The 25,676-nt window shown below is 43.1% G+C and overlaps 1 protein-coding gene and 1 pseudogene across 6 annotated transcripts in view; one reads left to right on the top strand and one right to left on the bottom strand.

The window, feature by feature from the left end:
• Nucleotides 1-1,407: 1,407 nt before the first annotated feature.
• On the top strand, nucleotides 1,408-24,189 carry LOC110489461 (rod cGMP-specific 3',5'-cyclic phosphodiesterase subunit alpha-like; annotated as a pseudogene). The gene is made up of 22 exons (XR_016486238.1): nucleotides 1,408-1,959; nucleotides 3,383-3,535; nucleotides 3,885-3,974; nucleotides 4,087-4,183; nucleotides 4,219-4,375; nucleotides 4,570-4,637; nucleotides 5,001-5,042; nucleotides 5,932-5,937; nucleotides 6,076-6,210; nucleotides 6,588-6,746; nucleotides 6,974-7,025; nucleotides 7,174-7,320; nucleotides 7,611-7,718; nucleotides 8,469-8,579; nucleotides 8,871-8,958; nucleotides 9,439-9,539; nucleotides 9,797-9,904; nucleotides 11,805-11,868; nucleotides 15,743-15,817; nucleotides 16,108-16,189; nucleotides 16,375-16,536; nucleotides 17,038-24,189. The product of XR_016486238.1 is annotated as a rod cGMP-specific 3',5'-cyclic phosphodiesterase subunit alpha-like (transcript).
• Nucleotides 20,712-25,676, bottom strand: part of LOC110488579 (peroxisome proliferator-activated receptor gamma coactivator 1-beta) — a 66,161-nt gene continuing 61,196 nt past the window's right edge. For all 5 annotated transcript variants that reach the window (XM_090198178.1, XM_021560848.3, XM_090198176.1 and 2 more), the window contains one exon: nucleotides 20,712-25,133. In XM_090198178.1, coding sequence (XP_090054304.1) covers nucleotides 25,042-25,133 — 92 coding nt within the window. In that variant the 3' untranslated portion in view covers nucleotides 20,712-25,041. The remainder of the gene's footprint in view (nucleotides 25,134-25,676) is intronic.

The raw sequence follows: 25,676 nt of genomic DNA, 5'->3' as shown, positions 1-25,676 counted from the left end.
CTCTGGGAAATATTTGAACTTAAGAGCTTGGTAGGTCTCACTCCATCTCATTTCAACATTTAATAACATGATTTATTAACTCAGCTGCAGGAGGGTGATACACTAAACCAGTTAAAATCATTCTACCACTGTTTATTGCTTTTAGTGCCATGATCATTTTTCTACTCAGTCTGTGAGTAAAATAGTTATTGGAAAGCACAGTAGGCTACGAATTATTTTCACGACACTTTAAGATATTTACCGTAGCACTTTCTGTACACCCAGTGTCACGCCCTGACCTTAGAGAACCTTTTTATGTCTCTATTTGGTTTGGTCAGGGTGTGATTTGGGTGGGCAAATCACACCCTGATCTGTTTGGCCGGGTATGGTTCTCAATCAGGAACAGCTGTCTATCGTTGTCTCTGATTGGGAATCATACTTAGGCAGCATTTTTCCCTTTTGTCATTGTGGGAGTTATCTTTGTGAGGGGCACTATAGCCCTTGTAAGCTTCACCGTCGTTTTTGTTATTTCTTGTTTTGTTGGCGACATTTTACTAAATAAAATAAAATGTACGCTCACAACGCTGCACCTTGGTCTTCCTTGAACGACGGCCGTGAGAGAACTTCCCACCAACAAAGGACCAAGCAGCGTGGCCAGGAGGAGCATGGATCCTGGGCCCGGGAGAAGAGCGAGTGGAGGACATCTTGGACATGGGAGCAGGTTATGGCAGGGGACAAGACCCTGCCATGGAAACAGGCGGAAGTGGCAAGGGAGGAATGACAACGATACCAGGAGTCACGGCAACGAAGTAGGCACGAGAAGCAGCCCCAAACATTTATGGGGGGGGGGGAACACGGGAGATTGGCTGAGTCAGGTTGGAGACCTGAGTCAACTCTGAAGCGGTACTGGTCAGGCACCGTGTTATGCGGTGGAGCGCACGGTGTCTCCCGTGCGGGTTGTGCAGGCTCTGCGCTCGAGACCTCCAGTGCGCTTCAACGGCCCAGTGTATCCGGTGCCTCCGCCAAGTACCAAGCCTCCAGTATGTCTCCCCAGCCTGGTGTGTCCTGTGACTGCTCCAAGAACCAGGCCTCCTGTATGTCTCCACAGGGCTCACCAGGCTGCCCATACGTCTCCTCTCTCCAGTGATGATCCATGGCAAGAAGCCTCCAGTGATGATCCATGGCACGAAGCCTCCAGAGACTGTCTCCAGTCCGGAGCCTCCAGCGACGGTCTCCAGTCCGGAGCCTCCAGCGACGGCCTCCAGTCCGGAGCCTCTAGCGACGGCCTCCAGTCCGGAGCCTCCAGCGAGAGTCCCCAGTCCGGGGCCTCCAGCGACGGCCTCCAGTCCGGAGCCTCCAGCGACGGCCTCCAGTCCGGAGCCTCCAGCGACGGTCTCCAGTCCGGAGCCTCTAGCAGGAGCCCCTGCTAAGTTCTTCTCAACTACCTGCAGTCAGTTTAGGTACTCTCTGAGGAGAAGGAGGATACACACACCACACACAGCAACTGAGAAATGGCAGCCGTGGACAAAGATGTGGTGGAGAAGTTTCTCGACAGCAACCCTGACTTCGCCAAGCAATACTATGACGCCAAGTTCCGCCCGAAGGTCATCTCTAACCTTTTTCAAGACAACAAGACTTCCCAAGTGAATACCAGCAGCTTCCATGAGCTGAACATGGTGGAAGAGAGTGAGATCATATTTGACATGGTCAGAGACCTGCAGGACAACCACCAGATGGAGAAGGCTTCAATTTCACGAAACATCTCAGCTTCATGTTTTCGGTCAGAGAAGATGAGCTTGTTCATGTACCGGATGCGTAACGGCACGGCTGGCCACGAGACTCTTCAACGTGCACAAGGACGCCACCCTGGAGGAGTGCCTGGTCCAGCCGGATAGTGAGATAGTCTTTCCCATGGACACTGGCATCGTGGGCCATGTGATCACCACTAAGAAGACTGTTAACATTCCAGATGTCTCACAGGTAAACATATAAAACGATAGCTCAATTGTGGAGAAACCTTGCGATTAAAAAAAAATCACATTCCCAATACAGGTAAGAACCTAATCGCCACTTTACAGTTGATCTCCCAGTTTGTGTTATCTTATACAATTGGACATGTTTATTTCTATGAAATGTAGTGAACATGAAGTATTGCATTCCACTGTATAGATGAGAGCATTAGTACTGACAGATTCAGAGGCCTACTTGCCTACTGCCTCTAGATGGCAGCATAAGGCCATCACATTGGTAATACTAATTCCCTCAAAGCCAGGTCAATTTTTATTAGAGCCAATACTTTTAACATTTGAAAATGATTGCCAAGCTTAATTTCATACTTTATATGTTTGTCACGTTACTACTTATCCTCAGTGGACGGCCATCATTGTCCATACCTGTATTAAAATGATTTGTGTTTGCTGTTTTCATATTAAACCATGCAGTGCCTTTGATTACAGATACATTCGTAGTATCCACATCTAGAACCTTGTCATTCACCAACACTCACAGATAATATATCCTTTATCAAATAATAACAAAGTAATACAGCCAAAGTACCATGATTAGACATGTTTTCCTGTCAATAGACCTTCTCAAAGGCAACATTGTTTTGTGAAATAGAGACATATGATTACTCAACTGATATCAAGGATTACAGAGTGTCCAACCCCTGAGAGAGACTGCTCAGTTCACCCTGGTATAGTTGGCAGAATTATTTATGGTAATTAGGGGGAGGATGGTTCGAGCTCTGTCTTCCTTTTCCCTAGTGAAAGACAGAGCCATCATTACTGCGATATGTAAGTGTGGTGTGGGATTGCCACGGCAAGGCAGTCCCCTCCCCCACCAATCGGTTGTGCAGGGAGGCATGGCTGCTGGGTGTTACTGGGCCTGCAGGGGATAAAGCCCGTTAATCTCAGCTGAATTAGAGCGATCCTGGATTATTTCTAAAGGTCATAGCTCAAAGCTATTTTCCCCAAAGTTAGCGTAATTGCAAGAGATCCCACCTTCATTCTATTCAAATGTCCTTTCCTTTTAATTCAGATGTGTTTCATCATGATACATATTCTCCAGTCAAGAATGGCTCACAATGACACTGAGAGAACAAACCGTTCTTATCGTTAGATGATATGACAGTAAATTCATTTATTCTTGGATGAGTCTCCATAAAAGCATATTATGTTTTTAGCAAAGTTTAATAGTGTTATCGAAGTTAGTTTTTACATAATCATATAATAATTTGACTTTTTATTTGACTTTTGCTCTAGGGATTCACTGTGACATGCAAGTTAAATGATCTCAACAATGGATTTCTGATCAAAAGTAACAATTCAATGTAACAAGATGCAGCACATTGACAGATGGTCGTTTATTAGTTCTAAAAACCTTTCTCTGGATTACCCCTCAGAGCAGCCACTACAGTGACTTTGTGGACCAGATCCAAGAATATCAGAACAAAAGTGTCCTGGCTGCCCCCATCATGAGCGGCAAGGATATGGTGGCTGCTATGATAGCCGTGAACAAGATTGGAGCTCCCCACTTCACTAAGCAGGATGAAGAGGTAACCTCTCTAACCCTACCCACTCCCCTCAGCAGCTGCGGACTGGGACCAAAAATTGGCCCTGGCATCTCTAACACACCAGCCCATTATTTTCCTTGAGGCCCCCACACCAGCCCATTTTTTTTTCACGGGGCCCCCACATTGGACCTTTTTTCCCCCCTTGCGGCCTACATTATTAGCCAAATAATTATAATTTTGTGCAAAAAAAACAAGTTAGACAGGCCCACTGGGCAAAGAATGGACCAGCCAGTCTGCCGCTGACCCTCAGCCTGCTTATGTTGACAGATTAAGCTCAGAAATGCATCACTGCTAAAGTAAGACTGAATGTAGATGTTTTTGCACTTTACAGACTCTGTTGAAGTATCTCAACTATGTGAACTTGATCCTAAGAGTGTTCCATCTGAGCTACCGTCACAATTGTGAGACCAGAAGGGGACAGGTAAGACCTCTCCAGATTATATTGATGATGAGGCCTGCTTATATTTCTTTATTACTAAATGATATGCTTTTCCTGCTTGACTCCATAACTACACCTCCTCCCATCCTTATAGGTCCTGCTCTGGTCTGCCAGTAAAGTGTTTGAGGAGATCACAGATATTGAGAGACACTCCTGATGGCAGAGTGAGTGACTAGTGACTAAACAGTACAGTAGACTTTGACTTTACCCACCAAGACCTGTACAGATCGGAGTCCATACACTGCTGTGTCCAATTATGTATTCATACATCAACTCATACAATCTGATTCTAATGACATGCAACTCATTTATCTCCAGGAAGTAAACTTCTACAAAGTGATTGACTACATTTTACATGGAAAAGAGGAGATCAAAGTTATACCGTGAGTAATTTCATCAATGATGTAGAAAATCGAATTATATACCAGGACATTATCTTATCATATTTATGTGCAGCTTTTACACACACAATTACATTTGGGTGCATGTATTAATGAAGTTGATTTGGTACTTTTTTTCTTGGAACTTTGAAGTAATAGTATCATGTTCTTGTCTCCATCTCCCCCGTTCTTGTCAAAAACCCTGCTCCGGACCCCTGGGCTCTTGCCAGTGGCCTGCCCCACCTACGTGTCTAAGGAGGGACTGGTGAGCTGAGAAGCCTTCCCTTACTTACTGAAGAATGAATGCATCCAAAATGGCACCCTGTTCAATATGTAGTGCACTACTTATGACCAGGGGGCATAGGGATGGTAGTGTGCCATTCCCGGATGCAGCCCATGTCTTCTCTTCCCTGTGCATGGTATCCATGGGCACCAGACAACCAGAAAGCCATTATAGTTAATTACGCAGCTGTCAAACTTACACAGCCTGGAAATGAAATGTACTCTTGCACTGAAATGATGGATAATTGCAATTTTGTGGATATTGTAATTAATCGTGCAGTGCTTTTCATCTGAGTGACCATGATCATCCTCTCCTCTCTTTCATATTTCCTCTTCTCCCCTCCAGATCTGTAACATTATGAATGCAGCCCAGGATGACTTCTTCAGCGTCCAAGATCAGATCTCTGTCTGATTAGCTCAGTGCTGTCAAATGCACAAATAATTGCTGTTTTTTGTAACTATTTGTGTTGGTATTTCTTCACAGTTCCAGTGTAAACAATGATTGAAATACAGAATATTGCACATGTGATTTTATACATTCAAATATACCATGTAAAAATGCTTTTTTGAAGGATGTAGGAATGTATATGGCCATACAAGAATATGAAATTCTTAAGTAACCTTTTCATAACAAAACACGTAATAAATTACAACAACAAAGTTTTAAAAACACGGCTAGTCTTCAAAATGAATAGAACAATTCTAATAATAAGTCAGTCTAATATTAAACCCTAACAAAGGTAAATAAATGAAATACAAAACTAGGCTAGGCAGTTTGCAGTGGAGTAGAGGGAAATTGCATTCTCTCTACATAGTTAAAGAAAGGCTGCCACCTTCGGTAGAACCCCGTAGGGTATATCTTCTCCAATTTACTAAAGTGTAAGACATTTTTAATCCACGCAAAATGAGGAGGAGAGGGTGATTTCCCCCGAAGTAAAATCAACCTTCTTGCCAACAAATAATGATGTTATGGCAGTAGGAGCAAAAGGTACCTGTAGTACTTTAGATATGGTATTAAAGATGGCAGACAGATAGTTATGTAGTGAAGGGCAAGACCAAAACATATGTATCAATAAAGCAGTAGCATGCCGACACCTGCCGCAAACAGGGTCGACATCAGATCTTAGAGAGTGAATGTATCAATCAAAACAGATATTATCTCTGCTACTGAAGGGGCTATAGTCCTGTGGCCAAGTGGAGTATCATTGTAGTAGATTGATACTGCTATTTCCAGCACTTGGCAATGACTTATCCATACAAAGTATTTCACATTTTAGTTCCAAGTCATGCATCGCTGAGGACGAACACTGTTCAAAGTCAAGGATGTCAGGTCCAAGTCGTCAAATATTGTTTTTGTACTGCTGTGAACCCGATGCAAAGCCATTGACGTCAGATGGTTCCTGTTTCCTTGTCCTGTTCAGAAAGGGCCTGTAGATACATCTGGCTTGACCATTAAGAAGGTGCTGTCCCAGAAGGAAGAAATAGTTGCAGTGGCCACCTTCGACCTCAGGAAAGATGGGAAACCCTTTGACGAGCAGGATGCAACTTTAATGGAGGTATGCTACTCTCAAGTGTTACTGAGGAGGAAGTAGAGCGAAGATACTGAGTCACCGCTGTATAAATAAACACAGGCCATTGACAGCATCTGCATTATTTATTGGTTGGAGTCAAGCCTCCTCCTCTACTCTCCTCTCCTCTCATCCACTCTTACATTAGGGATAGTGCCAGCTAACGCATAATATAACTTTATAGAGCCTTTGAAATATGAATCAATAACATTGTAAGTTACAGTAATCCATTTTAAAATATAGCTTCCCAATCGTTATTGTACCACATCCCCCTCTCAAATCCCGTTTGATAGTGAATGTGTATACTGATTTTGTGAACCAAGGTCTGAAATACAATAGTCTAACTCTGTCATTGGTCATTGCAGTCTGTTACCCAGTTCCTTTCGCTGGTCTGTGCGCAACACAGACGCCTATGACAAGTGGAACAAGCCGGAGAACAGGAAGGACATCTTCCAGGACATGGTGCTGTACCACATCAAGTGCAGGACGGATGAGACCCAGAATGTCTTGGTGGGTAAAGTCAAGTTATTCACACACAGGTGGTGAAAAACAAATTTATAACATGGTAAATAGCCTGCCATACTAGATACGGGGTAATCAATCAATGGTGGAATGTTAGTTACCATCTGTGAGATTTAGACAGATAACTTTTTACAGAAAAAGAACAGTGGTTTTCAGGGAATCCAGAAATGGATTGATATAGCTTTATGTCATCCTAGGTGAACACTTTTGGTGTTATTTGCTTTTAGAGGGATGGAAAGGAGCCACATGAGTGTGAGGAGGCTGACCTGGAAGCACTCCTGGTAAACAACTATTCCAACTTCCATTTATTTTCTATTTGCCTGGCTGTCTGGCTGACTGGCTGACTGGCTGACTGGCTGGCTGACTGGCTGGCTGGCTAGCTGCCTTGGTAGTCTACATAATGCACTTTGTTTCCCTGTTTCCATACAGTCTGAAGTTCTACCGCCCTCTACTAAGTCGGAGATCTTTGAGTTTCACTTCTGTGACTTTGAGCACAGTCATTTAGACCTGGTCAAGTTAGGCATTAAGATGTACTACGAGTTGGGTGTGGTGGACAAGTTCCACGTCCCCCGCGAGGTGAGACATCTCTGATGAAGAAGCATCTTGGCAAGAGTCTCTTGTTCCTACTGTTACCAAGTCACGTTTCTTCCATTACAGATGCATAGTTCTGCTCAATAATGTGTCATAAAGCAACGCTATACAATTCAGTCGTAACAATTGCATGATTAACATTTAATAACTAAATCATGACAGTTTATGCTGGTTATAGCTAATGATGTTAGCTACCCTGGTTACATTGGCTTTATGATATGTGTTTCTGCTATAACTAGCTGGCCCATAACTATCCCTATGTATGTTCCTCTCAGACCCTCACCAGGTTATGTTACTCCCTGAGTAAGGGCTACAGGCGGGTCACCTACCACAACTGGAGTCGTGGCTTCAACGTGGGCCAGACCATGTTCACTCTGCTCATGGTGAGTACCTCCTCTCATCTACAGCTAACCAGCATTCTATTACAAAAAGTAAGAGTCCCAAATTGCACCCTCTTCCTCAGGTACTTGTATTACTTGTAGTGCACTCTATAGGGAAAAGGGTGCCCTTTGGGACGTATTAAGCCTTACATTACACAAACCCTCAGGGATAAAAACATAACCTACATTACCGTACACGTATACCATGGATGATGATACCGTGACAGTTGATGCATGTAATACATCTTCAAGCTGTGGCGGCCAGGTGTAAGAGTCTATCTTTACTGCGCTGTGATCCTCCTGACACCAATACCCTCCTTCCATGTAATGTAACGAGTCATCCAAGCGTGACCCTTCCTCTCGCTGCAGTGTCCCTATGATGTATCATCACAGTAAATTCCTCAGATATTCATAACTCGCAGAGGGAGGAGGAGCAGAGAGGAGCGTCAGGCTCATTATCAGCGGCCCTGTGTGGCTGTGTAGCTCGGTGGGTCCATGCTTCATTGGTTCTAATGAGGCCTACAGAGCCAGGCGTCTCCATAGGAGCAGGCTGGGAGCGGCGTGGGGGTGGAGAGGGTGTCACTGCAAGGATATTAATAAGAGGCACAGGTGTGGCTCCGTACTGCTTCTGGGGGAAGCTCCATGAATCCTGGCCCTAACCTAATTTCTTGTGTCATTAGACATGTGACCTAACCTAATTTCTTGCGTCATTAGACATGTGACCTAACCTAACTTTCTGTATCTTTGCATTAGACAGGTGACCTGAAGCGTTACTACACAGACCTAGAGACCATGACCATGGCCAACAGCCGGCTTATGCCACGATATCGACCACAGAGGCACAAACAACCTCTACCAGGTGAAGTAATGGAATGACTGTGTTCAAATAGTGTTTGTTGTCCTTCAAATATTCTGAATGTTTGATTTGAGCCTGTCTAGAGTACCAGAGTAAGCTAGAGTAAGTTCAATCAAGCGTAGCTTAAGAATTTGAAGAAAAACCAATACTATTTGAATGCAGGTCTGCTGCCTACAGTGATACATGTACCTGTAAAAGTGTAGAGACAGCAACTGAGAAAGCAATGACTCGTTACTTACCAATGGCTAATCTATCTTTGCAATCGATCTCAATCTTCCTCTCCCTCCTGTGTTTGTCAGGTCTGGAAAACCTCTTGCCAAGCTCCACGGCTCCTCCATCTTGGAGAGACACCATCTGGAGATTGGGAAGACCCTGCTGAGAGATCTTGTGAGTGAGTTTGCCTCCCAAATGGCGCCCTATCTGTACATAGTGCACTAGTTTTGACCAGAGCCCATAGGGCTCCAGTCAAAAGTAGTGCGCTATGTAATGAATAGGATTCTATTTGGGATGCTGCCTGAGCCTCTCTAGGTTCTGACCTGAGAGGGGTAGTTTCTCCCTTGGAGAAGCTAGACTGTGAATGATGCAGTTCTGATGGCACAGAATGTGCCTGGGAGAATCTGCCCACCAGCCATCAGATAATTAGGCAACTTTCAGTGTTCACAACATCACCGAACCATGAACTGTGGCAGGCAGCGGCTTCATACTTCCCTCTAGGAATTGGAATATTTGAATTATCCTCGGGCTTTGTTTGTTATTACTTATTCATACATTTGATATATTATACATATGTGTTGGTATTCCCAGATTCAACAGTACATGTTAAGTTTGAATGTGATAACATAAGTATTATCTTGGTACCTGTTTCAGGCCTTAAATATTTGTCCGAATCTAAGTCGTGCTCAGCATGAGCATGTCATACATCTGATGGACATCGCCACCATCGCCACCGACCTCGCTCTCTACTTCAAGTGAGTGGGTACCGCTGTATTTCTCAAATGTTTTTTAAATGCATGTCCCCATAATACAGACAGTACATACCTGAGAGCAGAGAGAGGGTCTGTTCGTCCCAAATGGCACCCTATTCCCTACATAGTGCACAGAACCCTATTCGCCATGGTCAAAAGTAATGGACTACTGTATATAGGGAATAGATACAGGGAATAGGGTTCCATTTGGGTGGCATCCTGATTCATGGTAAATTAGGATGATTTTCTCCTGTCTGTAGGAAAATAACCATGTTCCAAAAGACGGTGGACAAATCGAAGACCTACGAGAGCTGGGATGATTGGACCAAGTACATGACACAGGAGACCACTCGCAAAGCGATAGTCAAGTAGGTGAATTTCCTAGCTGAGTAGTAGGCCTAGGCACATGAAGGTAGTTGTGCCCTATGGAGGAAACTATGGATGCCTTTGTATTATTTCACTTTTCAAACAAAACAGGGTAGACACTAAGACAAAACAGGGTAGACACTGAGACAAAACAGGGTAGACACTAAGACAAAACAGGGTAGACACTAAGACAAAACAGGGTAGACACTGAGACAAAACAGGGTAGACACTGAGACAAAACAGGGTAGACACTAAGACAAAACAGGGTAGACACTGAGACAAAACAGGGTAGACACTAAGACAAAACAGGGTAGACACTAAGACAAAACAGGGTAGACACTAAGACAAAACAGGGTAGACACTAAGACAAAACAGGGTAGACACTAAGACAAAACAGGGTAGACACTAAGACAAAACAGGGTAGACACTGAGACAAAACAGGGTAGACACTAAGACAAAACAGGGTAGACACTAAGACAAAACAGGGTAGACACTAAGACAAAACAGGGTAGACACTGAGACAAAACAGGGTAGACACTAAGACAAAACAGGGTAGACACTAAGACAAAACAGGGTAGACACTGAGACAAAACAGGGTAGACACTGAGACAAAACAGGGTAGACACTGAGACAAAACAGGGTAGACACTGAGACAAAACAGGGTAGACACTAAGACAAAACAGGGTAGACACTAAGACAAAACAGGGTAGACACTAAGACAAAACAGGGTAGACACTAAGACAAAACAGGGTAGACACTAAGACAAAACAGGGTAGACACTAAGACAAAACAGGGTAGACACTAAGACAAAACAGGGTAGACACTAAGACAAAACAGGGTAGACACTAAGACAAAACAGGGTAGACACAAAGACAAAACAGGGTAGACACAAAGACAAAACAGGGTAGACACTAAGACAAAACAGGGTAGACACTAAGACAAAACAGGGTAGACACTAAGACAAAACAGGGTAGACACTAAGACAAAACAGGGTAGACACTAAGACAAAACAGGGTAGACACTAAGACAAAACAGGGCCGAAACAAAGACAAAACAGGGCCGAAACAAAGACAAAACAGGGCCGAAACAAAGACAAAACAGGGCAGAAACAAAGACAAAACAGGGCAGAAACAAAGACACAACAGGACAGAAACAAAGACACAACAGGACAGAAACAAAGACACAACAGGGCAGAAACAAAGACAAAACAGGGCAGAAACAAAGACAAAACAGGGCAGAAACAAAGACTAAACAGGGCAGAAACAAAGACTAAACAGGGCAGAAACAAAGACTAAACAGGGCCGAAACAAAGACTAAACAGGGCCGAAACAAAGACTAAACAGGGCCGAAACAAAGACTAAACAGGGCCGAAACAAAGACAAAACAGGGCAGAAACAAAGACAAAACAGGGCAGAAACAAAGACAAAACAGGGCAGAAACAAAGACAAAACAGGGCAGAAACAAAGACTAAACAGGGCAGAAACAAAGACTAAACAGGGCAGAAACAAAGACTAAACAGGGCCGAAACAAAGACTAAACAGGGCCGAAACAAAGACTAAACAGGGCCGAAACAAAGACTAAACAGGGCCGAAACAAAGACTAAACAGGGCCGAAACAAAGACTAAACAGGGCCGAAACAAAGACTAAACAGGGCCGAAACAAAGACTAAACAGGGCCGAAACAAAGACTAAACAGGGCAGAAACAAAGACTAAACAGGGCAGAAACAAAGACAAAGATCAACTATGGATGTCTTTGGCTACAGGTCCAAGACCATGTTAGACTTAAAACACAATCCGTCATCAATTATGTTTTCACTAAGGTGAGGAGAAAACAATTGTACAACTGCTTTTCCTACAGACCTTCGAACTGTAACACACTCTATCTGTCCTCTACATACTAAGGGCTATGATGATGACGGCCTGTGATCTGTCTGCTGTCGCCAAACCATGGGAGATCCAGAGCAAGGTAATGCCTCATGTCCACCAAATGCATCAAACTCTTGGTGTTCCGGCAAAAGACTTTCATTGTCAATGGAGTAGTCCCCAAAGCTGCACTGCGCTCTGTGTACTGCATGCGTTCAGTATTTTCCACTCGTGCGTTGCTTTACCTTGAGGTGGTACACACACAGACTCCAACTAGCTAGCTTTTATCTAGTTGAAAAGTGAAGCATATATTTAAAAAATAAAATATTTCACATTTATTTAACCAGGTAGGCAAGTTGAGAACAAGTTCTCATTTACAACTGCGACCTGGCCAAGATAAAGCAAAGCAGTGCGACAAAAACAACAACACAGAGTTGCACATAAACAAACGTACAGTCAATAACACAATAGAAGCATCTATGTACAGTGTGTGCAAATGTAGAAGAGTAGGGAGGTAAGGCAATAAATAGGCCATAGAGGTGAAATAATAGCAATTTAGCATTAACACTGAAGTGATAGATGTTCAGATGATGATGTGCAAGTACAGATACTGAGGTGCAAAAGAGCAAGAGGGTAAGTAATAATATGGAGATGAGGTAGTTGGGTGTGCCATTTACAGATGGACTGTGTACAGCTGCAGTGATCGGTAAGCTGCTCTGACAGCTGATGCTTAAAGTTAGAGAGGGAGATATAAGACACCAGCTTCAGTGATTTTTGCAATTCGTTTCAGTCATTAGCAGCAGAGAACTGGAAGGAAAGGTGGGCAAAGGAAGTGTTGGCTTTGGGGGTGACCAGTGAAATATACCTGCTGGAGTGTGTGCTACAGGTGGGTGTTGCTAGCGTGAGATAAGGAGGGGATTTACCTAGCAAAAACGTATAGATGACCTGAAGCCAGTGGGTTTGATGATGAATATGTAGTGAGGGCCAGCCAACGAGAGCATACATGTCACAGTGGTGGGTGGTACAGTGCCTTGCGAAAGTATTCGGCCCCATTGAACTTTGGGACCTGTTGCCACATTTCAGGCTTCAAACATAAAGATATAAAACTGTATTTTTTTGTGAAGAATCAACAACAAGTGGGACACAATCATGAAGTGGAACGACATTTATTGGATATTTCAAACTTTTTTAACAAATCAAAAACTGAAAAATTGGGCGTGCAAAATTATTCAGCCACCTTAAGTTAATACTTTGTAGCGCCACCTTTTGCTGCGATTACAGCTTTAAGTCACTTGGGGTATGTCTCTATCAGTTTTGCACATCGAGAGACTGACATTTTTTCCCATTCCTCCTTGCAAAACAGCTCGAGCTCAGTGAGGTTGGATGGAGAGCATTTGTGAACAGCAGTTTTCAGTTCTTTCCACAGATTCTCGATTGGATTCAGGTCTGGACTTTGACTTGGCCATTCTAACACCTGGATATGTTTATTTTTGAACCATTCCATTGTAGATTTTGCTTTATGTTTTGGGTCATTGTCTTGTTGGAAGACAAATCTCCGTCCCAGTCTCAGGTCTTTTGCAGACTCCATCAGGTTTTCTTCCAGAATGGTCCTGTATTTGGCTCCATCCATCTTCCCATCAATTTTAACCATCTTCCATGTCCCTGCTGAAGAAAAGCAGGCCCAAACCATGATGCTGCCACCACCATGTTTGACAGTGGGGATGGTGTGTTCAGGGTGATGAGCAGTGTTGCTTTTACGCCAAACATAACGTTTTGCATTGTTGCCAAAAAGTTCAATTTTGGTTTCATCTGACCAGAGCACCTTCTTCCACATGTTTGGTGTGTCTCCCAGGTGGCTTGTGGCAAACTTTAAACAACACTTTTTATGGATATCTTTAAGAAATGGCTTTCTTCTTGCCACTCTTCCATAAAGGCCAGATTTGTGCAATATACGACTGATTGTTGTCCTATGGACAGAGTCTCCCACCTCAGCTGTAGATCTCTGCAGTTCATCCAGAGTGATCATGGGCCTCTTGGCTGCATCTCTGATCAGTCTTCTCCTTGTATGAGCTGAAAGTTTAGAGGGACGGCCAGGTCTTGGTAGATTTGCAGTGGTCTGATACTCCTTCCATTTCAATATTATCGCTTGCACAGTGCTCCTTGGGATGTTTAAAGCTTGGGAAATCTTTTTGTATCCAAATCCGGCTTTAAACTTCTTCACAACAGTATCTCGGACCTGCCTGGTGTGTTCCTTGTTCTTCATGATGCTCTCTGCGCTTTTAACGGACCTTTGAGACTATCACAGTGCAGGTGCATTTATACGGAGACTTGATTACACACAGGTGGATTGTATTTATCATCATTAGTCATTTAGGTCAACATTGGATCATTCAGAGATCCTCACTGAACTTCTGGAGAGAGTTTGCTGCACTGAAAGTAAAGGGGCTGAATCATTTTGCACGCCCAATTTTTCAGTTTTTGATTTGTTAAAAAAGTTTGAAATATCCAATAAATGTTGTTCCACTTCATGATTGTGTCCCACTTGTTGTTGATTCCTCACAAAAAAATACAGTTTTATATCTTTATGTTTGAAGCCTGAAATGTGGCAAAAGGTCGCAAAGTTCAAGGGGGCCGAATACTTTCGCAAGGCACTGTATATACAGAGAAAAGAGTCGGCCTGAGAATTGAACTCTGTTGCACCCCTATAGAGACTGCCAGAGGCCCGGACAACAGGCCCTTCGATTTGACAAACTGAACTCTGCCTGGGAAGTAGTTGGTGAACCAGGCGAGGCAGTCATTTGAGAAGTCAACGCAATTGAGTATGATGATAAGAATGAGGTGATTGACAGAGTCGAAAGCCTTGGCCAGGTTTGTTGAAGACGGCTGCACAGTACTGTCTTTTATCGATGGAGGTTATGATATCGTTTAGGACCTTGAGCATGGCTGAGATGCACCCATGACCAGCTCGGAAACCAGACTGCGTAGTGGAGAAGGTACGGTGGGATTCGGAATGGTCGGTGAACTGTATGTTAACTTGGCTTTCGAAGATTTTAGAAAGGCAGGGCAGGATGGATATAGGTCTATAACAGTTTGGGTCTAGAGTGTCTCCCCCTTTGAAGAGGGGGATGACCGTGGCAGCTTTCCAATCTTTGGGGATCTCAGACGATACGAAAGAGTTTGAACAGGCTAGTAATAGGGGTTGCAACAATTTCAATATTTTTAGAAAAAGAGGGTATAGACTGTATAGCCCAGCTGATTTGCAGCTCTTTTAGAACATCAGCTGTCTGGATTTGGGTGAAGGAGAAGCGGGGTGGCTTGGGCAAGTTGCTGCAGGGGGTTCTGAAATGTTGGCCGGGGTAGGGGTAGCCAGGTGGAAAGCACGGCCAGCCATAGAAAAATGCTTATTGAAATGATAGATTATCGTAGATTTATCGGTGGTGACAGTGTTTCTTATCCTCAGTGCAGTGGGCAGCTGGGAGGAGGTGCTCTTATTCTCCATGGACTTTACAGTGTCCCAAAACTTTTTGGAATTAGTGCTACAGGATGCACATTTCTGTTTGACAAAGCTAGCCTTAGCTTTCCTACGCGTCAAGTACGGAAAATGCAGGCTAGACATCCGGCAAAACAAAACACATATGTCTAGTGGACATGGGGGATTTAACACAGATGTTTGAAGAATGAAGTCCTGCTGCTATTCTCATATGGCAGCATAGTAACTGCAGAACTACTGTACACTGTTGCCCTCAGCAGAGGATGTGAGAGGAATGTGGAATATCCTTTCTGTAATGGCATTTTGCTTGTGAGGTCTGGATTGCATCAGGAGCAGGCCTTTCATACAACAGTATCTATGAAATCTTAATAGAATATTTCCGTACTAACGAGTGCACAAACAAATGCACTCTTGTTGCTATGGACATCATCATACTGTAAGTTTCATAATCAGTGTTGTGTGTGACCATTCCTGTGTGGGCCTGCAGGTAGCGCTGTCTGTGGCTGCAGAGTTCTGGGAGCAGGGTGACCTGGAGAGGACTGTTCTGGAGCAGCAGCCTATTGTAAGAACTGCATGGAGGGAGGGAGAGGGAGAGAGCATTCCCATTGGGCATGTGGTGATGTACTGCCTGTTATGTAGTACACTGAGTCAGAAAGAGCCCAGTCAACTGGACCATATCCTGACTCACACCGTTTTACCCAGCCAGCTCCCTAGGAGTTTAATAGCATTTGTGTCAGAATGGGACATTTTAGTTTAGGTTTATTTGATTGCTTAAGCTGGAGTAAGTAGAGCCCAGTTGTTGTTTCAGTACATTTGCACTATTAATCCCATGATTCATATCTTTCCCCCCAGCTAATGATGGACAGGACCAAATCAGCTGATCTTCCCAAGATGCAGTGTGGTTTCATCGATTTTGTCTGTGCTTTTGTGTACAAGTTGAGTCCCTGCATCTCTATCATGAATCATTAACTACTAGATGGCACTGAAGACCAAGCAAAATATATCTAACTAGTATTTTGAAATGAATGTTTTCCCTCCCTCCTCATCTACTTCCCTCTTGTCTCACACCTCTCCATCTTCCCCTTTTCTCCCCCCGACCCACCTCCTCCCACCTCCTCTAGGAGTTCTCTCGTTTCCAGGTGGAGATCACTCCCATGCTGAACCGCCTGCTGATCAACAGAAGGGAGTGGAATGCTCTGAAGGAGGTGCACGAAGCCAAGCTGGCCGCTCTGGAGGAGGCCAAAGAGGAGGTAGCCGTCACCACCACCGCAGCCAAACAGGGTAAGACACACACAAGGACACACACACAAAGCACCAAGAGACACACAGGCAGACACAGGAAAGACCAGGGATTAAGACTGTTGACATTTATTACACAGTGGAATTTATAACATTGGTGAAGAACCTCACTCATAGTAATGACCATATCATTAAGAGATGCCCCAAACGTCCTCTTCAGACATGGAGGAAACTACTAAGAGCAGCTATTTTGGGGGGAATCCAAACATGGCAGACTATCTCTCAAAAACTTGGACTATCTCTGTTTCAAACAATGTATAGCTTATGCTCTGGGGCTAGTTACATTTAATCAATGTGAGATCAGGGCCCATATTCATAAAGCTTCTCAGAGTAGGAGTGCTGATCTAGGATCAGTTTTAGATCATAATGAATACGAGGAAATGGACAGGGAGGACCTGATCCCAGATCAGCGCTTCTAGTCTGTGACGCTTTGTGAATACGGACCCTGTACTCTAACCCTGTGTTGTTCCATCTCTCACACAGGAAGTGCAGCCGAAGCAGCCCCCCAGTCAAAGACCTGTGTTGTCAACTAGACTAGAGAGTTCCCAGTCATGGACCAAAGTGACTTCTTCTCAGCACCAACTTTCAGTCCCTGTACCCGATATCGATTTACAAGAGCTGGTTAACATTAGCCTAGCATAGCTTTACAGTATGCTGTACACTGGCCTATATATGGAAGGAATTGTATCAGGCTACAGGATCCACAGGATGGAGCAGGGTGTGGACAATGTCAAACAGTCTATTCCTGTGCAATGAATGTGAATACTTAGGCATTTTAGTGGAATTTACAATGAACTGATTGTCCTCGTTGATTAGGCAATATAAAATTGACTTAAAAATATGGTATTCGGTTAGAATGAAGTGGGTGGGTATCATTTCCAATGGCTAAACATACACTGCTCAAAAAAATAAAGGGAACACTTAAACAACACAGTGTAACTCCAAGTCAATCACACTTCTGTGAAATCAAACTGTCCACTTAGGAAGCAACACTGATTGACAATAAATGTCATATGCTGTTGTGCAAATGGAATAGACAACAGGTGGAAATTATAGGCAATTAGCAAGACACCCCCCCAATAAAGGAGTGGTTCTGCAGGTGGTGACCACAGACCACTTCTCAGTTCCTATGCTTCCTGGCTGATGTTTTGGTCACTTTTGAATGCTGGCGGTGCTTTCACTTTAGTGGTAGCATGAAACGGAGTCTACAACCCACACAAGTGGCTCAGGTAGTGCAGCTCATCCAGGATGGCACATCAATGCGAGCTGTGGCAAGAAGGTTTGCTGTGTCTGACAGTGTAGTGTCCAGAGCATGGAGGCGCTACCAGGAGACAGGCCAGTACATCAGGAGACGTGGAGGAGGCTATAGGAGGGCAACAACCCAGCAGCAGGACCGCTACCTCCGCCTTTGTGCAAGGAGGAGCAGGAGGAGCACTGCCAGAGCCCTGCAAAATGACCTCCAGCAGGCCACAAATGTGCATGTGTCTGGTCAAATGGTCAGAAACAGACTCCATGAGGGTGGTATGAGGGCCCGACATCCACAGGTGGGGGTTGTGCTTACAGCCCAACACCGTGCAGGACGTTTGGCATTTGCCAGAGAACACCAAGAATGGCAAATTCGCCACTGGCGCCCTGTGCTCTTCACAGATGAAAGCAGGTTCACACTGAGCACATGTGACAGACGTGACAGAGTCTGGAGACGCCGTGGAGAACGTTCTGCTGCCTGCAACATCCTCCAGCATGACCGGTTTGGCGGTGGGTCAGTCATGGTGTGGGGTGGCATTTCTTTCGGGGCCACACAGCCCTCCATGTGCTCGCCAGAGGTAGCCTGACTGCCATTAGGTACCGAGATGAGATCCTCAGACCCCTTGTGAGACCATATGCTGGTGCGGTTGGCCCTGGGTTCCTCCTAATGCAAGACAATGCTAGACCTCATGTGGCTGTAGTGTGTCAGCAGTTCCTGCAAGAGGAAGGCATTGATGCTATGGACTGGCCCGCCCGTTCCCCAGAATCCAATTGAGCACATCTGGGACATGTCTCGCTCCATCCATCCATGATTTAAAAATGAACAGGGTACTTGAGTGTCCCAGCACAAAAAACATTAACGTCACTATTTTTCTATAAACTCAGCCACACGCAAAGCCTCTAAAGTGACAATTCACATGTTGCACCACAGACTGTCCAGGAGTTGGCGGATGCTTTAGTCCAGGTCTGGGAGGAGATCCCTCAGGAGACCATCCGCCACCTCATCAGGAGCATGCCCAGGCGTTGTAGGGAGGTCATACAGGCACGTGGAGGCCACACACACTACTGAGCCTCATTTTGACTTGTTTTAAGGACATTACATCAAAGTTGGATCAGCCTGTAGTGTGGTTTTCTACTTTAATTTTGAGTGTGACTCCAAATCCAGACATCCATGGGGTGATAAATGTTATTTCCATTGATCATTTTTGTGTGATTTTGTTGTCAGCACATTCAACTATGTAAAGAAAAAAGTATTTAATAAGAATATTTAATTCATTCAGATCTAGGATGTGTTATTATAGTGTTCCCTTTATTTTTTTGAGCAGTGTATATGTAGACATATATATTTGATTTCAACAGTGGTTATCCTATGGTTATTAATAATGTACATAAACCTGTAATTCAACTCTCTGCACTGGGCCCTCACTGCAGAATTAAGTCCACAGCATTAGCATCATACCCTCTGCGATGCCGCATCCTCCCTCGGGATATAGTGTGTGTGTGTGTTAACTGTCCCACTGGGGTCATACATAACAATCTTACAAAACACAGAACGATGCCCGTGAGGGTGGCAACCTAATTGAGCGCGTAGAATGAGAACTGATTGGAAGAGGGGATCAGAAGGCGGGTTTTCCTTTCCTGTAGCGGAGAGCCGTGCGTCACCACTATACACCACACAGCTAGACACGCAGTAGTGAGCACACGCAAGCACTTCGCTAAGCACTGCATTGTAGTGTCGTCACTCGTGATGGTGATGCTGCTGCCTCGCTCTCTGTGTTTCACCAATAGGGGAGAGTTGCAGTCAGGGTTGCCCGTATAGGGCTGTGATGCTCGTAGTGTCTCGTCCTGACACAAGGGCAGCGTAGCCGTATAGAGGCTGAGGCTGCAGAGGAATGAGAGACATCCAGTTAAAGAATATCACACTGATGTGTGACCCACAGGCAAGAAGAGTGGAAAACTGGCCAGTGGCTCCTTAAGATACATGCTAGTCATTTAGCAGACGCCCTTATCCAGAGCAACTAGGTTAAAGTGTCTTGCTCAAGGGCACATTGGCAGATTTTTCACCTAGTGAGCTCTGGGATTTGAACGAACGACCTTTCGATTGCTGGCCCAATGCTCTTAACTGCTGGGCTACCTGTCGCCCTTCATCAGTCAGTGTGTCCGTCCACCTGCTAGGCTAGCTAGATATGTCCCCTTAGCAAGAATAACTGCTCAGTGCTGACAGAGACACTCCAAGGGACCCCACCTCCCCATACAAGCCACTGTATCAAAATAATGAATTATAGAATCATACCAAATATGATTGTGTCAGATGAGATGTTACTCCTTGTAGAAAGCAGGGGGAATGGTAGGCATTGCTCTACTCCCGACATTGCTCATCCTAATATTTATATATTTCCCAAGTATATTATTTTACTTTAGATTGGTGTGTATTGTTGTGAATTGTTAGATGTTACTGTACTGTTGGAGCTAGGAACACAAGCATTTTGCAACAACCGCAATAACATCTTCTAACTATGTGTATGTATTCAATTCATTTGAATTGATTTGCTACGTAAGCCTATTAGCCAGAGAAATACCCTTTTGTTGCTTCCTTGTATTGTAATTACTAGTTGATGCAGGTCAAGTATGCATAGTATGGGTCTAGTATGCATAGTATCAGTGTCAATGCACTTTATGTAATGGCTCTGAATATGCAACACATAAACAAGGACTGTAAAGATATGAATTCAACTATTTGAACTACTGCGATTGTGTGTCGTCTTGTCCTTGTGGTGTAACACCCAATCATAGTAGCACAGGGATACTTCAAGACCTACTCTACTCTATTTGCTCCAGTACGTGTGTACAGTCTCAACCATTGACACATCAATTAATGCCCAACTTGATAGTATAATGTCCAAACCTTCACATGTTGTTCATTAGGATTTTATTTTTTGGAGGCAAATCAATAAAATATGTACTTTTTACAGTATATGAGGAACATTTCTACAGTTTAATAATGTAAACAATCTCTGAAGAGAAATGTATTCAGTTTAAAATGAAGCCATAGTCTTCATTTTGAAACTATTTACATGAATTAAAATATAATTTATAACAGCAGATAATTTCAGTCTATAGATAAATGTAGCTACGAAACTAGATTTTAACAATTCAAAAGTACTGAAATGCATTTTGTCTCCACATTCTGAAGACATCTGAAATCACACAAAACAGGGGAAAAAAACACCATTAAAAGACATCCAAACTAAGTGGCATATAAATAAAAAATAATAAAAGTAAAATAAACCAACAGATGTAAAAATATAAAATCTTACTAGCAGTATTTACCGTTTACCAAAACTACATTAAAAAAGGAAATCATTTTGTGAATTTTGATAGTTATTAGATGTAAATAGACAACAAAAAAATCAATAGCAATGAAAAAATCTAAACAGGAAAAACAAACAATGTATGCCCTTTTATGTCCATTTTTCTTCCACCAAAGACCCGTTCACAGCTAGCTAGATTGTGACAGTTTGCAGCCCCCAAAGTGGCCATTGACATCACATTACCATTATGTTATCAGATGTTTTCTGTGTGTTGACAGAAAGCGCTCTGTCTGTTGGGATACAAAATAATCTTTGATACACACATGGTCATTTTACATCCAGGGTACAGTGAACAATGGTGAGTCAAGGACCAGTATTGCACTTTCTTTCTATAGGGCAAGTTTATTAACATGGTGAGTTTAAAGAGACATTTTCCAATGAAATAAAATCGGAAAACTTAAATATGTATTTGTGTGGACTATGTAGTTGGATAATGACACTTAGAAAATCAATCTGACAAGGCTCTCCGAATTCGATTTAAAGCCAACATCAAATATAGTTTTGGTCAACTTGCCTCAAGTTAATTTCTTGCCATTTTCTGAAATGAAGAATGGGAAGAATTGCATTCTGTTCTGACGGGGGTTACCTTTGGAAGGGGCTCAATTTGGATCATCTCTCAACCTAACAAATCCTAGATTGACAGTAGTTGTTGAAATGTGCCGAAGTGCTCTGAAACACCGAGGAAAATGGTCAACATCAAAGTTTTCTATAAGAAAGTATATAATTTCATCTTAATATCTACACAAACACACAAATATATATTCATATGTATATATATTTATATACCTTTTATAATATGGCTGTATTGAAAAAAGTTGTAATAATAATAATAAAACACATTGGATTTGAAAGGAGATAAAACGGTAATATTAAAAGCTATAGTGATAGCTTAAGTTTCCCCCTATTGTTTTTAAGGCTCTCCTCATGAGAATTTGTTTTGTTGTCATTCAACTCTACTGATGGAAGCACTCCACTGGCATCAAGTAGTCTGAATATTCAACAGGGGCTAAAAAGCGCTGTTTCCTTTCCCTCTCTCCAAAAATTAGTCATACGTGTTCACAAGTTGCCAATCATTATACAAGTGTCCACTGAATTTCAACAAGTTTAACAACCCGTCTACCAACATGTGTCCGTAATAAGCCTAGCTCCTTTCATGGAAAGTTGTGAACAGATATTTCACTATTTGGGGCTTTATGTGCAATGGTATTATTGTTATACATGATTTTTTTTATGTATGGCATGACTGACCACATTATTATTATTAGTCATTTTATATAATATCTTTTTTTAACAGCAGTTCTACAACATACAGTACAGGATCAGTTTTCAAGGATTTATTTTAACAACCAACCACTGAAATAACCACTTCCAATCTTTGAGAAAGGCTGTCTCATAGATATATGTATTGCATCTCAATTGCGTAAAAAAAAGAAAAAATCGTCAAAAATATTGAAATCATTTAAAAAGAAATTCAACTTTCTATAGCATATCTAAAGGGATACTTTATACAACAGTGTTTGACTTGTGTCAAGTCATTTTAAAATAAATTCCCTTCAGTTCAGTTTCTCCCTGTATTGTTCAACCTTGCATCTTTAAACAGTTTATCCTTGCCAGTCTGATTTGCAATGGTGTCCCACCACCTTTATAACGCACATCTACAAATCGCTGTATAGACACAACGATACATTTCATGTTTACACTACGTATAGTGCTATATACACATTATATATATAATATTTATTTTTTTATGTAAACCAGCACATTCTCTCACTTTTTAGTAGTATACATACTAAGCACAAATAGTCATTCAGCTTTTCCTCTTTTGATTAGCAAGTTTTTGTTGTTAGATTTTTATCAGTATGTATAGCACTAAATATTTGTCCTTTTTTTTCCTTTAGTAAACCTACTAGGGTAAGCCACGAAGGCACATCCTGATAGGATACTCTAACACTGAATAAGGCGTCTTTGTACTTAGTGTGCGCTCTAATAAAGTCGAACGAGAATTCAGTGATGTAAACATTCAATTTCATGTGTGTTACAGAGAAGATTAGATAAATGGAGAAGATTAGATAAATGGGGAAGAGAGAGAGAGAGAGAGAGAGACAGGGATAATCTGTTAGAAAAAAAAGGAAGGAGGTTTGCCAAGGCTGGGGCAGCACGAGGCCCCATGCCCACACACAGAAGAGCTAGGCTGTACAGTATTGAGGGGCTGGGGGACCTGGTCTTTGAAGAAAACAAGAAAGAGAGCGGGAGAGAAGAAAATTGGTTTTCAGTCTCCCAGCACACCAGAGGACCACGGGTCCTTCTGGGATCCCCAGCGATGGCAGCGCCAACTCGAACACGAGACAGACAGACAACACACCCAGGTACACATTGGATACACGGTCCAAAAACTGACACGCAAACTATTTTTTAGTTTTTAGCCACGAGGCGAATTATGGGAGTTTTAGTCAGAAAAGCAAGCTGAACTCCTCCACCAATAAGAAAGGATAGCTTGGGAGAAGTAAATGAGTGTTTCAGAGGAGGAAGAGCAAGAGTAAAAAGGGGGAGAGAGCACCCGAGAAGAAGGATCTAAATGAGGTGGAGACGCTTGTCTGATGTGGTACCATCCAGATCTCTGGGAAAATTCAACAGAGTTCAACAGACTTTTGATTTACCATCCCTCTCTCTGGTGTGAATGGTGCGGTGAGCCTTGGACACTCTCTCCCTCAGCTATGCTGCTGGGTGCATCACAAAGAGACAGGCTGCAATGGAGCTCTATTAAAGGAGCACAACTCCAGAGACTTGGATTCGGGTAAGGGCTCTACATTCAGATCAGTGAAGTGTACATTCCATTACTATAGTATAGGTTATATTCTAGAACCTGGAGTAAATGTCTGACTCTGCTCTGTCCTTGGCTGGGTTATGCTTACTGATTGAGATCAGACATGTTCAGATAGTACAAACAGCGCAGAGAATTGGCTGGGATAGATTGTGATTTTGCTCTGGAGAGTGAGTGTGTTTTCATATGGTAAATATGCCTTGAAGTTTACTTCATGACATAATAGCGTTAGTTGTCATAGCCCCATTTATGTGGAGCTGGTAGGATAGGAAGTGACTGCCATCCTAGATCAGCGTAACCAGGTTGTGAGAGTGGCTAGCTTAGCAGCAGTGGGTAGGTAACCTATAGAGTAAAGCAGCCAACAGCATAGCAGTGTTGAGTGGCAGAGTAGGGGAAAGAAGTCAAGTGAGGAAACATGATTACCTCGTTATAGTGCATAGATTAAATCAAGGAAGCACTAAAATGACAAAAAACAAGATTTTTTTTCTTTTCATTTTCGATTTGTAAACTCTAAGCTGTTCGAAAGATTTTTTTGTTTTTGTATTTTATGTCATAACACACACAGTTTGAACATCCACAATTTTGCTAATATTAAGCAGGTTTTGTTATATACCGTACGAACGTAATGGCGGATACAGCTTGCAGTTCCACCAGTAGTGACCAAGGGGGTACAAAAAAACGACACACACACGCAGACACACACACCACAACGACCAACGGAGGGAGCAAGGTTTGCTACAGAGGTCTCGCCCGCCCACACGCCCATCGGCTCTCAACGGGACCACGACGAGTCACAACAAAGTCATGAACACAGACAGGAAGCAGCTTTTTGTGTTCAGATACATTATATGTTGTTTCGTTGCTTTTTTTTCTCCTCCATCCCTCCAACCCCCGCTAGCTTCCTCTGTAGTATCCTCAGCTGAAAGAGACAAGGCCCGTTTCTTATTCCAATGTTAAAAATGTAAACATGACGAGGTGCCTTGGTTGAGGTACTGAGCCGAGTCTGGGGTTGGTATGAGGGTTCTAAGGCGAGGCCCAGCCGAGTCACCGTCAGCGATGCAGGCTCTTCTGGGCCTCCTTCAGCAGGGTGTCAAAGTCCAGGGCGTCATACTTGCTCTTCACCGGCCCTGGTCCAGCTTCGTCTGGAGAGGGAAACACACAGCTTTGTTAGTTAGAACAGTGTCATCATAGCCGTCAACATTACATGGAGATACAACTTGTACAATATCTCAGCGTTGCCTCCATCCAACAGATCATACTCCTTTGGGGCGGCAGGTAGCCTACAGGTTAGAGCGCTGGGCCAGTAACCAAAATGTTGCTGGATCGAATCCCTGAGCTGACAAAGTAAAATTCTGTTGCCTCTGAACAAGGCAGTTAACCCACTGTTCCCCGGTAAGGTGTCATTGTAAATAAGAATGTGTTCTTAACTGACTTGCCTAGTTAAATAAAGGATAAATACAATTAAAAAGGTGCTACACATTTCCTTTGCATTGTAATCCCAGAAAGATGTCCATAATATATCTGCCACTAATAGTGAAATGATAGTTTCACAGCATTACTTTTTACGTGAGAAAACAAGCATCGAATAGTGTAGGGAATCATTGTACCATCTAAATCACTGTGAAATATACTAAATATATTTCACAGCGATTGAGATGGTACAATGATTCCCCACACTATTCACT

Source organism: Oncorhynchus mykiss, chromosome 14 (genome assembly GCF_057628025.1).
Source record: "Oncorhynchus mykiss isolate SJ-2025 chromosome 14, ASM5762802v1, whole genome shotgun sequence".
Taxonomy (NCBI): Eukaryota; Metazoa; Chordata; class Actinopteri; order Salmoniformes; family Salmonidae; genus Oncorhynchus; species Oncorhynchus mykiss.
The sequence above is the reverse complement of the archived record's forward strand: the minus strand, read 5'-3'. Positions and strand labels throughout refer to the sequence as shown.